Source organism: Salvelinus alpinus, chromosome 31 (genome assembly GCF_045679555.1).
Source record: "Salvelinus alpinus chromosome 31, SLU_Salpinus.1, whole genome shotgun sequence".
Taxonomy (NCBI): Eukaryota; Metazoa; Chordata; class Actinopteri; order Salmoniformes; family Salmonidae; genus Salvelinus; species Salvelinus alpinus.
In genome coordinates, this window is record NC_092116.1 from 32,080,399 (window position 1) to 32,095,825 (window position 15,427).

Here is a 15,427-nt window from a genome sequence, read left to right on the forward strand (position 1 = left end):
GGATACATTACAGGGTTTTAAAGGGAGGATACATTACAGGGTTTTAAAGGGAGGATACAGTGCAGGGTTTTAAAGGGAGGATACAGTGCAGTGTTTTAAAGGGAGGATACATTACAGGGTTTTAAAGGGAGGATACAGTGCAGGGTTTTAAAGGGAGGATAGAGTGCAGGGTTTTAAAGGGAGGATACAGTACAGGGTTTTAAAGGGGGGATACAGTACAGGGTTTTAAAGGGAGGATACATTACAGGGTTTTAAAGGGAGGATACAGTACAGGGTTTTAAAGGGAGGATACAGTGCAGGGTTTTAAAGGGAGGATAGAGTGCAGGGTTTTAAAGGGAGGATACAGTGCAGGGTTTTAAAGGGAGGATGCAGTACAGGGTTTTAAAGGGAGGATACAGTGCATTCGGAAAGTTTTCAGACTGCTTCCCTTTTTACACATTTTGTTGCGTTACAGCCTTATTCTAAAATGGATTAAATATATACAAATATTCATCAATCTACACACAATACCCCATGAGAACAAAGTGAGATTTTTTTTTTTTGCAAATGAATAAAAATATATATATCTTATTTACATAAGTATTTAGACCATTTGCTATGAAACTCAAAATTGAGCTCAGGTGCATCATGTTTCCATTGATCATCCTTGAGATGTTTCTACAACTTGATTGGAGTCCACCTGTGGTAAATTCAGTTGATTGGACATGATTTGGAAAGGCACACACCTGTCTATATAAAGGTCCCACAGTTGACAGTGCATGTCAGAGCAAAAACCAAGCCATGAGGTCGAAGGAATTGTCCGTAGAGCTCCGAGACACAGGTCTTGGAAAGAGTACAAAAAAATGGCTGCAACATTGAAGGTCCCCAAGAACAGTGACCTCAATCATTCTTAAATGGAATAAGTTTGGAACCACCAAGACTCTTCCTAGAGCTGGCCGCCCGGCCAAACTTAGCAAACGTGGAAGAAGGGCCATGGTCAGAGAGGTGACCAAAAAAACAAAGGTTACTCTGACAGAGCTCCAGAGTTCTTCTGTGGCGATGGGAGAATCTTCCAGAAGGACAAGCGTCACGTCTGGAGGAAACCTGGCACCATCCCTACGGTGAAGCATGGTGGTGGCACCATCCCTACGGTGAAGCATGGTGGTGGCACCATCCCTACGGTGAAGCACGGTGGTGGCAGCATCCCTACGGTGAAGCACGGTGGTGGCAGCATCCCTACGGTGAAGCACGGTGGTGGCACCATCCCTACGGTGAAGCATGGTGGTGGCACCATCCCTACGGTGAAGCATGGTGGTGGCACCATCCCTACGGTGAAGCATGGTGGTGGCAGCATCATGCTATGGGGATGTTTTTCAGCAGCAAGGGCTGGGAGACTAGTCAGGATCGAGGGAAAGATGAACGGAGAAAAGTACAGAGAGATCCTTGATGAAACCTGTTCCAGAGCACTCAGGACCTCAGACTGGGGCGAAGGTTCACCTTCCAACAGGACAAAGACCCTAAGCACACAGCCAAGACAACGCAGGAGTGGCTTCGGGACAAGTCTCTGAATGTCCTAAAGTGGCCCAGCCAGAACCCGGACTTGAACCAGATTGAACATCTCTGGAGAGACCTGAAAATAGCTGTGCAGCGACGCTCCCCATCCAACCTGACAGAGCTTGAGAGGATCTGCAGAGAAGAATGGGAGAAACTCCCCAAATACAGGTGTACCAAGCTTGTAGCGTCATACCAAAGAAGACTCGAGGCTGTAATCGCTGCCAAAGGTGTTTCAACAAATTACCGAGTAAAGAGTCTGAATACTTATGTAAATGTGATGTTTCAGTTTTTAGTTTTTATTTTACTTGCATTTTTTTAAAACAAAAATACTGTTTTTGCTTTGTCATTATGGGGTATTGTGATGTCATTATGGGGTATTGTGATGTCATTATGGGGTATTGTGATGTCATTATGGGGTATTGTGTGTAGATTGATGAGGGGAAAAAAATATTTAGCACATTTTAGAATAAGGCTGTAACGTAACAAAATGTGGAAAAAGTCAATTGGTTTGGATACTTACCGAATGGACTGTATATTACTTTTTTAACTTTCAGTTTATCATTTAAACGACCAGAATTTTGGTAACTTTCAAGGATTTTATGTAATTTATCACAAGACATCTAGTGGCCCTTTTGAGTACTTCATATTATCACAGCAGTCTGGCCCTGTCACATGTTAAAATAGACAAAACATTAGGCACCCTATTCCCTATTTAGTGCACTACTTTAGACCAGGGCTGGCACCCTATTCCCTATATAGTGCACTACTTTTAACTAGGGCTCATAGGGTCCTGGTTCACTATATAGGGAATAGGGTGCCATTTGTGACACAGTCAGAGATGCTGTAGCAACAAAGACGTTTCAGTAGTAAAAACACGTCACACTGAGTGGACAAAACATCTTTCCATGACATGGACTGACCAGGTGAATCCAGGTGAAAGCTATGATCCCTTATCGATGTCACTTGTGAAACCCACTTCAAATCAGTGTAGATGAAGGGGAGGAGACGGATTTATACGCCTTGAGACAATTGAGACATGGATTGTGTATGTGTGTCATTCAGAGGATGAATGGGCAAGACAAAATATTTAAGTTCTTTTGAACGGGGTATGGTAGCAGGTGTCAGGCGCACCGATTTCTGTCAAGAACTGCAACGCTTCTGGGTTTTTCACACTCAACAGTTTCCCGTGTGTATCAAGAACGGTCCACTACCCAAAGAACATCCAGCCAACTTGACACAACTGTGGGAAGCATTGGAGTCAACATGGACCCAGCATCCCTGTGGAACGCTTTCCACCTTGTAGAGCCCATGACCCGAGGAATTGAAACTTTTCTGAGGGCACAAATAAGATAATTTTAAAATAAAAAACAGAATGGCAAATCTGTAAAACATTACCCTAAATATAAACTATCAACTGGAATATCATTGGTGTTTTAATTTGAGTGTTTCGGCATGAAATATTACTAAATGTTTTTATATTTGTCAATGTCTTTGTTGTAAATGTTTGGTGGCAGTTGTGATGAAAGTCAACAGTTGGAAGAGTTGGTTAATTGAAGTTGCCATTGTTGATTAGATGTTCTATTTCTTTAGGGGCGGGCTGTTTTCTCTTGAACCATACAGTCTTTTTTTTACTAGAAACTCATAGACAATATGGACACAGATATAAAAAAAAATATTCTACATGTGAATTTAAACCCCCCCAAAAATTGTATTCAAGTGTAAATTGACAAAGTTATTATGGATTGCCATCGATTACATGTTAATTATCGAAATTACGGAAGATTCCGGAAGCTTTGATGAATTACCGGTAGCTTTGAAACTCTACACAGGGTTGAGGTTAATCAAGGCAGGAACTGCTTCTGGTTGTTTTCTCCAGACTGAAGCGATCCTCTCCGAGGGTCTTTACGTGGCTTGGAATAATAAACTTACGAGACTGTCGCTCCGGGCTTTTCAGCATTCCCAAGTTGTTGATGTCCCTCCATCGTCTCGCTCGGGGCCTCCCCCGGACTATATAAGAAAATACTTGGCTTCTCACAAGGGAGAAAAGGCAATAACAACACACGCACAAAGCCGCGCACGTGCAGGCGTGCGCACACACACACAGTCAGGGCCACATCGGAAATCAGTGGGTAAATAAACACTCCCAGATTTGGGAATTAGGGAAGGGGTAAGGACTGGGTACAGGAGCCCCCAAAACGAGGGGAGAGGGGGATACCTGGAGGGGGTAGTCACCCTCAAAACACACAGGGTTCAGTTGGACAAAGAGGAGAGGTAGATAGAGAGGGAAGGAAGGAGGGAGAAATAGGGAGAGAGAGAGAGGTGGGAAGAGAGAGGGAGAGAGAGAAAGAAAGAGAGAGAGGATGGAGAGAGGGAGAGAGAGGGAAGGATGGAGAGAGAAATAGGGAGAGAGAGGGGGGGGGAGAAAGAAGGGGGGGAGAGGGAGAGAGGGGAGAGTGAGAGAGAGTGAGAGAGAGAGAGAGATACAGAGAGAGAGAGACACAGAGAGAGAGACACAGAGAGAGAGACAGAGAGAGACAGAGAGAGAGAGACAGAGAGAGAGAGAGAGAGAGAGAGAGAGAGAGAGAGAGAGAGAGAGAGAGAGAGAGAGAGAGAGAGAGAGAGAGAGAGAGGGAGACACAGAGAGAGAGAGACAGAGAGAGAGAGAGAGAGAGAGAGAGAGAGAGAGAGAGAGAGAGAGAGAGAGAGAGGAGGCCCTTGAAGTTAAATCCTTTGATTGTGTTTAATCTATCTGAAGGGCTGAAAGAGCCTGACACACAGTAAGGCTGCTTGATACATAATCTACCCCATCCATCAACTCATCTGGGCCGTTACGAAGGCTGTGGAGTGTGTGTGTGTGTGTGTGTGTGTGTGTGTGTGTGTGTGTGTGTGTGTGTGTGTGTGTGTGTGTGTGTGTGTGTGTGTGTGTGTGTGTGTGTGTGTGTGTGTGTGTGTGTGTGTGTGTGTGTGTGTGTGTGTGTGTGTGTGTGTGTGTGTGTGTGTGTGTGTGATAGAGAGTCTGGATCTCAGAGCAGAATTATAAATCACTACAGCGTTGGATTCACTCACCCCTGGTTAAGTTTCACACACACACACACACACACACACACACACACACACACACACACACACACACACACAGACACAGTAGCTATAGTTTCCATGATCTCCACTTAAAGAAGAAAAACAATATTCTCTCTCTGTGTCTCCCTCCCTCCTTCCCTTCCTCCGTCTTGATCTCTTTCTTTCATTCTCCTTAACTCTGTCTCACTCAACTATACCTCTAAATATTTATATTTCTTTCTTCCCTCTTTCTCTCAGTTTTTCCATCTCGTGCTGACGTCAATCTATCTTAATTAATGTGCTATTTTCTTTATATTTATATATTTTTTTTATTGTATTTTTTTTTTACTCTTTCATTAATATCTGTCTAATACACTACCTCTCTCTCCGGGACCTCTCTCTCCGGGACCTCTCTCTCCGGGACCTCTCTCTCCGGGACCTCTCTCTCCGGGACAACTCTCTCCGGGACAACTCTCTCTCCGGGACAACTCTCTCTCCGGGACAACTCTCTCTCCGGCACCTCTCTCTCCGGGACCTCTCTCTCCGGAACCTTTCTCTCCAGGACCTCTCTCTCCGGGACCTCTCTCTCCGGTACCTCTCTCTCTGGGACCTCTCTCTCTGGGACCTCTCTCTCTGGATTCTCTCTCTCTGGGACCTCTCTCTGGGATCTCTCTCCAGGATCTCTCTCTCCGGGACCTCTCTCTCCGGGACCTCTCTCTCTGGGACCTCTTTCTCTGGGACCTCTCTCTCTGGGACCTCTCTCTCTGGGACCTCTCTCTCTGGGACCTCTCTCTCTGGGACCTCTCTCTCTGGGACCTCTCTCTGGGTTCATAAAGATGCTCAATGTGTTCCCTACCAACTCATGTCTGTCTCTGACTCTCACACGGAAGGGACACAATTTGGCAAGGGATGGAAAAGGAGTAGGATTTGACAAGGGGTCAAACAGAAGTAGGATGGAATAAGGGGTGGAATAAGGTATGGTTTGACAAGGGGTGGAATAAGGTATGGTTTGACAAGGGATGAAACTGGGGGTAGGAGTTGTGTGGCAGACAGGTCTGAGTGGTTCCCAGCAGAAGTGTGTACATTCAACCAGTTTAATACGATGCCATCCAGGGTTCAACCAGTTTAATATGATGCCATCCAGGGTTCAACCAGTTTAATATGATGCCATCTAGGGTTCAACCAGTTTAATACGACGCCATCTAGGGTTCAACCAGTTTAATACGACGCCATCCAGGGTTCAACCAGTTTAATACGATGCCATCTAGGGTTCAACCAGTTTAATACGATGCCATCCAGGGTTCAACCAGTTTAATACGACGCCATCCAGGGTTCAACCAGTTTAATATGATGCCATCCAGGGTTCAACCAGTTTAATACGATGCCATCCAGGGTTCAACCAGTTTAATATGATGCCATCCAGGGTTCAACCAGTTTAATATGATGCCATCCAGGGTTCAACCAGTTTAATATGATGCCATCCAGGGTTCAACCAGTTTAATACGATGCCATCCAGGGTTCAACCAGTTTAATATGATGCCATCCAGGGTTCAACCAGTTTAATATGATGCCATCTAGGGTTCAACCAGTTTAATACGATGCCATCCAGGGTTCAACCAGTTTAATATGATGCCATCCAGGGTTCAACCAGTTTAATATGATGCCATCTAGGGTTCAACCAGTTTAATATGATGCCATCTAGGGTTCAACCAGTTTAATATGACGCCATCCAGGGTTCAACCAGTTTAATATGATGCCATCCAGGGTTCAACCAGTTTAATATGATGCCATCCAGGGTTCAACCAGTTTAATACGATGCCATCCAGGGTTCAACCAGTTTAATACGATGCCATCTAGGGTTCAACCAGTTTAATATGATGCCATCCAGGGTTCAACCAGTTTAATACGCTGCCATCCAGGGTTCAACCAGTTTAATACGATGCCATCCAGGGTTCAACCAGTTTAATACGCTGCCATCCAGGGTTCAACCAGTTTAATACGATGCCATCTAGGGTTCAACCAGTTTAATACGCTGCCATCCAGGGTTCAACCAGTTTAATACGCTGCCATCCAGGGTTCAACCAGTTTAATACGATGCCATCCAGGGTTCAACCAGTTTAATACGACTCCATCTAGGGTTCAACCAGTTTAATATGATGCCATCCAGGGTTCAAACAGTTTAATATGACGCCATCCAGGGTTCAACCAGTTTAATATGATGCCATCCAGGGTTCAACCAGTTTAATATGACGCCATCCAGGGTTCAACCAGTTTAATATGATGCCATCCAGGGTTCAACCCGTTTAATACGATGCCATCTAGGGTTCAACCAGTTTAATACGACACCATTAGGTCTTGAGACCACACCTCATTCCACAGTTCTGAGTAGCTCAACAAAAGTTTCAGTTATAGAGGAGAGAGAGGAAGCCATATCAGAGTTGTTAGTTTAGTAACCAGATTACCTGAGAAGCTGTCTTTGTCCATGGCTAGCAGCTCTCTGGCTTGGTACAGGTAACAGCGCAGGTGGTAGCGAGTCCCGCCTGAAACACACACACACACACACACACACACACACACACACACACACACACACACACACACACACACACACACACCTTAGCGTCGTATATAGAGAGAAAGAGGATTCAGATAGTCACATGTACAGGGTTACAGGTGTGATTGCAGGGTTACATAATGACAATGACCAACACTAGAAATATGACAGTAGACAGAGCATTATAACTACTGTGATGAATAAATGCATGTCCATTGGGGTGGAGGCAGAGTAAAGACCATTGAGAGGGTGGGGGGGGGGGGGGGGACAAATCAAATAAAAACAATTACATTTTTATTCTACTGCCAGAGTGATGAATGTCAATGGGCTGGGGGCAGAGTAAAAGACATAGAATGGCCATAGGGGGAGTAGTGGTGGGTAGCAGGTAAGGAAGCAGGTAGGGAATCAGGTAAGGAAACACGTAAGGTAGAAGGTAGGGAAGCAGGTAAGGAAACGTGTAAGGTAGGGAAGCAGGTAGGGAAGCAGGTAAGGAAACACATAAGGTAGCAGGTAGGGAAGCAGGTAATGAAGCAGGTAAGGTAAAATATAAGGAAGCAGGTAAGGTAGAAGGTAAGATAGCAGGTAAGGTAGCAGGTAAGGAAGAAGGAAGGAAAGCAGGTAAGGAAACAAGTAAGGTAGAAGGTAGGGAAGCAGGTAATGAAGTAGGTAAGGTAAAATATAAGGAAGCAGGTAAGGTAGAAGGTAAGAAAGCAGGTAAGGTAGTAGTTAAGGAAGCAGGTAAGGTCGCAGGTAAGGAAGAAGGTGAGGTAGCAAGTAAGGTAGAAGATAATGAATCGGGTAAGGTAGCAGGTTAGGTAGCAGATAATGAATCAATTAAGTTAGCAGGTAAGGAAGCAGGTAAGGTAAGATAGCAAGTAAGGTAGAAGGTAAGATAGCAGGTAAGGTAGAAGGTAAAATAGCAGGTAAGATGCAGGTAAGGAAGCAGATATGGAAGCAGGTAAGGAAACAAGGTAGAGGTAGGGAAGCAGGTAATGTAGCAGGTAAGGAAGCAGGTAATGTAGCATGTAAGGAAGCAGGTAAGGTAGAAGATAATGAATCAGGTAAGGTAGCAGGTAAGGAAGCAGGTAATGTAGCAGGTAAAGAAGCATGTAAGGTAGAAGATAATGAATCAGGTAAGGTAGAAGGTAAGGAAGCAGGTAAGGTAGAAGGTAAGGAAGCAGGTAAGGTAGAAGGTAAGATAGCAAGTAAGGTAGCAGGTAAGGAAGCAGGTAAGGTAACAGATAATGAATCAGGTAAGGTAGCAGGTAAGGTAGCAGATAATGAATCAGGTAAGGTAGCAGGTAAGGTAGCAGGTAAGGTATTAGGTAATTAATCAGGTAATGTAGCAGGTAACGTAGAAGGTAAGGTAGCAAGGTAAGGAAGCAGGTAAGGAAGCAGGTAAGGTAGAAGTTAAGAAAGCAGATAATTAATCAGGTACGGTAGCAGATAATGAATCAGGTAAGGTAGAAGGTAAGGTAGCAGGTAAGGTAGCAGGTAAGGGAGCAGGTAAGGAAGCAGGTAAGGTAGAAGGTAAGGTAGCAGGTAAGGTATTAGGTAAGGAAGCAGGTAATTAATGATGTAAGGTAGCAGGCCAGGTAGCAGGTAAGGAAGCAGATAAGGTAGAAGGTAATGAATCAGGTAAGGAAGCAGGTAAGGTAGCACGTAAGGTAGCAGTTAAGGTAGAAGGTAAGATAGCAAGTAAGGTAGCAGGTAAGGTAGCAGGTAAGGTAGAAGTTAAGAAAGCAGATAATGAATCAGGTAAGGTAGCAGGTAAGGTAGCAGGTTAGGTAGCAGTTAAGGAAGCAGGTAAGGTAGAAGCTAAGAAAGAAGATAAACAATCAGGTAAGGTAGCAGGTAAGGAAGCAGGTAAGGTAGAAGGTAAGGTAGCAAGGTAAGGTAGCAAGGTCAGGTAGCAGGTAAGGTAGAAGTTAAGAAAGCAGGTAAGGTAGAAGGTAAGGTAGCAGGTAAGGTAGCAGGTAAGGAAGCAGGTAAGGAAGCAGGTAAGGAAGCAGGTAAGGTAGAAGGTAAGGAAGCAGGTAAAGTAGAAGTTAAGAAAGCAGATAATGAATCAGGTAAGGTAGAAGGTAAGATAGCAGGTAAGGTAGCAGGGTAAAGTAGGAGGGTAAGGTAGAAGGGTAAGGTAGAAGGGTAAGGTAGAAGGGTAAGGTAGGAGGGTAAGGTAGAAGGGTAAGGTAGGAGGGTAAGGTAGCAGGTAAGGAAGCAGGTAAGGTAACAGATAATGAATCAGGTAAGGTAGCAGGTAAGGTAGCAGATAATGAATCAGGTAAGGTAGCAGGTAAGGTAGCAGGTAAGGTATTAGGTAAGGAAGCAGGTAAGGTAGAAGTTAAGAAAGCAGATAATTAATCAGGTACGGTAGCAGATAATGAATCAGGTAAGGTATTAGGTAAGGTAGCAGGTAAGGTAGCAGGTAAGGAAGCAGGTAAGGAAGTAGCTAAGGTAGAAGGTAAGGTAGCAGGTAAGGAAGCAGGTAAGCTAGAAGGTAAGGAAGCAGGTAAGGAAGCAGGTAAGGTAGAAGGTAAGGTAGCAGGTAAGGAAGCAGGTAAGGTAGAAGGTAAGGAAGCAGGTAAGGTAGAAGTTAAGAAAGCAGATAATTAATCAGGTAAGGTAGCAGGTAAGGAAGCAGGTAATGAAGCAGGTAATGTAGAAGGCAAGGTAGAAGGTAAGGAAGCAGGTAAGGTAGAAGGTAAGGTAGAAGGTAAGGTAGAAGGTAAGGTAGCAGGTAAGGTATTAGGTAAGGAAGCAGGTAATGAATCAGGTAAGGTAGCAGGCCAGGTAGCAGGTAAGGAAGTGGGTAAGGTAGAAGGTAATGAATCAGGTAAGGTAGAAGGTAAGGTAGCAAGTAAGGTAGCAGGTAAGGAAGCAGGTAAGGCAGCAGTTAAGAAAGCAGATAATGAATCAGGTAATGTAGCAGGTAAAAAGCAGGTAAGGTAGAAGATAAGATAGCAAGTAAGGTAGCAGGTAAGGAAGCAGGTAAGGTAGAAGTTAAGAAAGCAGATAATGAATCAGGTAAGGTAGCAGGTAAGGTAGCAGGTAAGGTAGCAGTTAAGGAAGCAGGTAAGGTAGAAGCTAAGAAAGCAGATAATTAATCAGGTAAGGTAGCAGGTAAGGAAGCAGGTAAGGTAGAAGGTAAGGTAGCATGGTAAGGTAGCAAGGTCAGGTAGCAAGGTCAGGTAGAAGTTAAGAAAGCAGATAATGAATGAGGTAAGGAAGCAGGTAAGGTAGCAGGTAAGGTAGCAGGTAAGGTAGCAGGTAAGGTAGCAGGTAAGTAAGCAGGTAAGGTAGCAGGTAAGGAAGCAGGTAAGGAAGCAGGTAAGGTAAAAGTTAAGAAAAAAGATAATGAATCAGGTAAGGTAGAAGGTAAGGTAGCAGGTAAGGTAGAATGTAAGGTAGCAGGTAAGGTAGAAGTTAAGAAAGCAGATAATTAGCAGGGTAAGGTAGGAGGGTAAGGTAGCAGGGTAAGGGTGACACCTAACTTCATACTTTAGAACCTCTTTCTATTGAATTAAATTACTCCATTGTATTCTATTCTCCTCTATTCTCCTCTACTCTAATCGTCCTCCACTCCACTTCAGAGTCATTCTAGGGTCACAGTCTAGTTACTGTATATCTGGAACCAATTAGAGGTTTCCATGGCGGCCACCTGTTGCTACGGACGTCACCAGGGGAGACAGGTGTGCCTGATTGGCACCAGAGCTCTCCCAGAATAAACCACAGGTGGATGACAGATGTAGAGAGATAGAGAAAGGGGGGAGAGAGAGGTAGAAAGAGAGAGAGAGAAAGTAAGAGATAGAGACTGACTGGGTAGCTGGCAGGTTTATGAGGAGACAGATTTCGTTAAGAGTCGTACAAATGTCATCTCAGTTGTTGGATGCAGATGTTATATAATGATGAGTAGGGTTTTTATACATCAATAATATTTTAGATATTAAACCCTTGACTGCAGAATTCATATGAAGCCAAAGACAGATTTATGTTTCTAGATGGTGGTTTATAAGAGGGACCAGCTTTACATCTTGTCCTTTTATTATTCTCTCTCTCTCTCTGTCTCTCTGTCTCTCTGTCTCTCTGTCTCTCTGTCTCTCTGTCTCTCTGTCTCTCTCTCTCCCTCTGTCTCCCTCTCTCTCTCTCTCTCTCTCTCTCTCTCTCTCTCTCTCTCTCTCTCTCTCTCTCTCTCTCTCTCTCTCTCTCTCTCTCTCTCTCCCTCCCTCCCTCCCTCCCTCCATCCCTCCATCCCTCCATCCCTCCCTCCATCTCTCTCCCTCTCCATCTCTCTCCCTCTCTTCTCATTGTAAGAATTATATATTTGCTTCTTACTGTGGAAGAGGCAGGAAATGGTAGGGCGGTTGACACCAAAGGTCGCCGTCACAGATTTCTCATCACTCTTATCCTCCGTCACACTCCCCTGGTGAAAGATAACAACAGATTCAAAAAACACCACTCATGCCTTTACATTTGTATCACCTCCCTTTATCCTTAAACCTACCCTCTTCAACCTATTCACCCTCTTTCCCAAAGGCTATCGGTCAACTCATCTCTCTCTCCTCCTCCCACCATCCCCCTCTTCTCTCTCACCAGTGAACACTCCAGGGCGAAGATGGCAGCAGGTCCCGTCTTCTCCAGTGGTTCCATACGACATCTCCATCTCCTCCTCCTGAATGAGTCTGTCTTCCGGGGTTTAAGATGGAACCTCCACCCAAACAGAGATGCGTACTCCCATCCCTCTCTCTCGGATTCATCTGGACGCTGCTATAGATTGAAGAGAGAGGGAAGAGAGAGGGGGAGGAAGAGAGAGGGAAGAGAGAGGGGGAGGAAGAGAGAGGGAAGAGAGAGGGGGAGGAAGAGAGAGGGAAGAGAGAGGGGGAGGAAGAGAGAGGGAAGAGGGGGAGTAAGAGAGAGGGAAGAGAGAAGGGGGGAAGAGAGAGGGAAGAGAGAAGGGAAGAAAGAGGGGGAGGAAGAGAGAGGGAAGAGAGAGGGGGAGGAAGAGAGCGGGAACAGAGAAGGGGAGGAAGAGAGAGGGAAGAGAGAAGGGGAGGAAGAGAGAGGGAAGAGAGAGGGGAGGAAGAGAGAGGGAAGAGAGAGGGGAGGGAGAGGGAAGAGAGAGGGAAGAGAGGGGGAGGAAGAGAGAGGGAAGAGAGAGGGAGGAAGAGAGAGGGAAGAGAGAGAGGGAGGAAGAGAGAGGGAAGAGAGAAGGGAAGAAAGATGGGGAGGAAGAGAGAGTGGGAGGGAGAGGGGGGAGAGAGGAAAGAGAGAGAGGGGGAGGAAAAGAGAGGGTAGAGAGAGGGGGAGGAAGAGAGAGAGAAGAGAGAGGGGGAGGAAGAGAGAGTGGGAGGAAGAGAGAAGAAAGAGAGAGGGGGAGGAAGAGAGAGGGAAGAGAGAGAGGGAGGGAGAGGGGTGAGATAGGAAAGAGAGAGAGGGAAGAGAGAGGGAAGAGAGAAGGGGAGGAAGAGAGAGAAGAGAGAGGGGGAGGAAGAGTTGGTGAAACCTCCACCTGAACAGAGATGCGTACTCCCATCCCCCTCTCCCTCCCCCTCTCCCTCCCCCTCTCCATCCCCCTCTCTCTGCTTCATCCCGTCATGGACATTTAGCAGATGGTAACACTACATATCTATATCAAGCACAACATAAATACATACATACTCAAACACATCAATACATTGAATTTGGAAGAGCGTTGGAGATTTTTGAGGTTTTGAACGTTTCATCTCTAACAGAGTGCGTTCCAACTCTACTCTATACTGTGTACCCAGAGTGCCCCCTTGTGGACAACGTGTGTAATACCACAGAAAAGTGATATCCATTTTTTTACTGCTATTTGTTTGCTTTGACTTTTTTTTCAGTTTACAGTGTGTAGCAATTTTAAACACGAATTAAAGTTTGATTTGATTTCAAAAGTAATGTCAACCTGTGCTTTATCTAACAGTCTCTGTGTAATCTCTACAGAAGACCTGTCCTTCATCACAGTCTCTTTGTAATCTCTACAGAAGACCTGTCCTTTATCTAACAGTCTCTGTGTAATCTCTTCAGAAGACCTGTCCTTTATCTAACAGTCTCTGTGTAATCTCTACAGAAGACCTGTCCTTTATCTAACGGTCTCTGTGTAATCTCTACAGAAGACATGTCCTTTATCTAACAGTTTCTGTGTAATCTCTACAGAAGACCTGTCCTTTATCTAACGGTCTCTGTGTAATCTCTACAAAAGACCTGTCCTTTATCTAACAGTCTCTGTGTAATCTCTACAGAAGACCTGTCCTTTATCTAACAGTCTCTGTGTAATCTCTACAGAAGAAGACCTGTCCTTTATCTAACAGTCTCTGTGTAATCTCTACAGAAGACCTGTCCTTTATCTAACGGTCTCTGTGTAATCTCTACAGAAGACCTGTCCTTTATCTAACAGTCTCTGTGTAATCTCTACAGAAGACCTGTCCTTTATCTAACGGTCTCTGTGTAATCTCTACAGAAGACCTGTCCTTTATCTAACAGTCTCTGTGTAATCTCTTCAGAAGACCTGTCCTTTATCTAACAGTCTCTGTGTAATCTCTACAGAAGAAGACCTGTCCTTTATCTAACGGTCTCTGTGTAATCTCTACAGAAGACATGTCCTTTATCTAACGGTCTCTGTGTAATCTCTACAGAAGACATGTCCTTTATCTAACAGTTTCTGTGTAATCTCTACAGAAGACCTGTCCTTTATCTAACGGTCTCTGTGTAATCTCTACAGAAGACATGTCCTTTATCTAACAGTTTCTGTGTAATCTCTACAAAAGACCTGTCCTTTATCTAACAGTCTCTGTGTAATCTCTACAGAAGACCTGTCCTTTATCTAACAGTCTCTGTGTAATCTCTACAGAAGAAGACCTGTCCTTTATCTAACAGTCTCTGTGTAATCTCTACAGAAGACCTGTCCTTTATCTAACAGTCTCTGTGTAATCTCTACAGAAGAAGACCTGTCCTTTATCTAACAGTCTCTGTGTAATCTCTACAGAAGTAGACCCCAGGTCGGTGTGTAGGTCTGTACTTGACGTACCTTCTTCAGAGCCTCCATCTTCTGCATATCTCTGCGTCTGAGGCGTATCCAACGGCGACGGCGGTTGGTATGGTACATCTTCTCAGCTGGTACCCAGGCCTTGGGCCTCCGATCTGGGGGAATAGTCAGGCCGTACTCCCACCCTGGAGGAGGAAGAGAAGAGACAAGAGACAAAGACTTTATTCATACAATCCTCACAGTCCACTAAAATGTGTATTCTAATTTATCACAATTTATGCTGAAGAGGTCAGACATAGTGCTAATAATCCAATTTTAGCGGTTGAGTGTGATGATCCAGTCTTAGAGGTGGAGTGTGATGATCCAGTCTTAGGTTGAGTGTGATGATTCAGTCTTAGGTTGAGTGTGATGATCCAGTCTTAGAGGTGGAGTGTGATGATCCAGTCTTAGAGGTTGAGTGTGAGGATCCAGTCTTAGCGGTGGAGTGTGATGATCCAGTCTTATAGGTGGAGTGTGATGATCCAGTCTTATAGGTTGAGTGTGATGATCCAGTCTTATAGGTGGAGTGTGATGATCCAGTCTTAGCGGTGGAGTGTGATGATCCAGTCTTAGAGGTGGAGTGTGAGGATCCAGTCTTATAGGTTGAGTGTGATGATCCAGTCTTAGAGGTGGAGTGTGATGATCCATTCATAGAGGTGGAGTGTGATGATCCAGTCTTAGGTTGAGTGTGATGATCCAGTCTTATAGGTGGAGTGTGATGATCCAGTCTTAGAGGTGGAGTGTGATGATCCAGTCTTATAGGTGGAGTGTGATGATCCAGTCTTATAGGTTGAGTGTGATGATCCAGTCTTAGAGGTTGAGTGTGATGATCCAGTCTTATAGGTTGAGTGTGATGATCCAGTCTTAGAGGTGGAGTGTGATGATCCAGTCTTAGAGGTGGAGTGTGATGATCCAGTCTTAGAGGTGGAGTGTGATGATCCAGTCTTAGAGGTGGAGTGTGATGATCCAGTCTTATAGGTTGAGTGTGATGATCCAGTCTTATAGGTGGAGTGTGATGATCCAGTCTTAGAGGTGGAGTGTGATGATCCAGTCTTATAGGTTGAGTGTGATGATCCAGTCTTATAGGTTGAGTGTGATGATCCAGTCTTAGAGGTGGAGTGTGATGATCCAGTCTTAGAGGTGGAGTGTGATGATCCAGTCTTATAGGTGGAGTGTGAGGATCCAGTCTTAGAGGTGGAGTGTGAGGATCCAGTCTTAGGTTGAGTGTGATGATCCAG

General features: G+C 44.8%; 1 protein-coding gene across 9 annotated transcripts in view; it reads right to left on the minus strand.

Moving 5' to 3' along the window:
• Positions 1–15,427, minus strand: part of dysf (dysferlin, limb girdle muscular dystrophy 2B (autosomal recessive)) — a 210,889-nt gene that overhangs the window by 92,016 nt on the left and 103,446 nt on the right. For 8 of the 9 annotated variants that reach the window (XM_071379261.1, XM_071379258.1, XM_071379265.1 and 5 more), the window contains 4 exons: positions 14,193–14,335; positions 11,741–11,914; positions 11,483–11,570; positions 7,056–7,133 (listed from right to left, as the gene is read on the minus strand). In XM_071379261.1, the coding sequence (XP_071235362.1) occupies positions 7,056–7,133; positions 11,483–11,570; positions 11,741–11,914; positions 14,193–14,335 (483 nt within the window). The remainder of the gene's footprint in view (positions 1–7,055; positions 7,134–11,482; positions 11,571–11,740; positions 11,915–14,192; positions 14,336–15,427) is intronic. The other variant, XM_071379260.1, reaches the window with a different exon arrangement.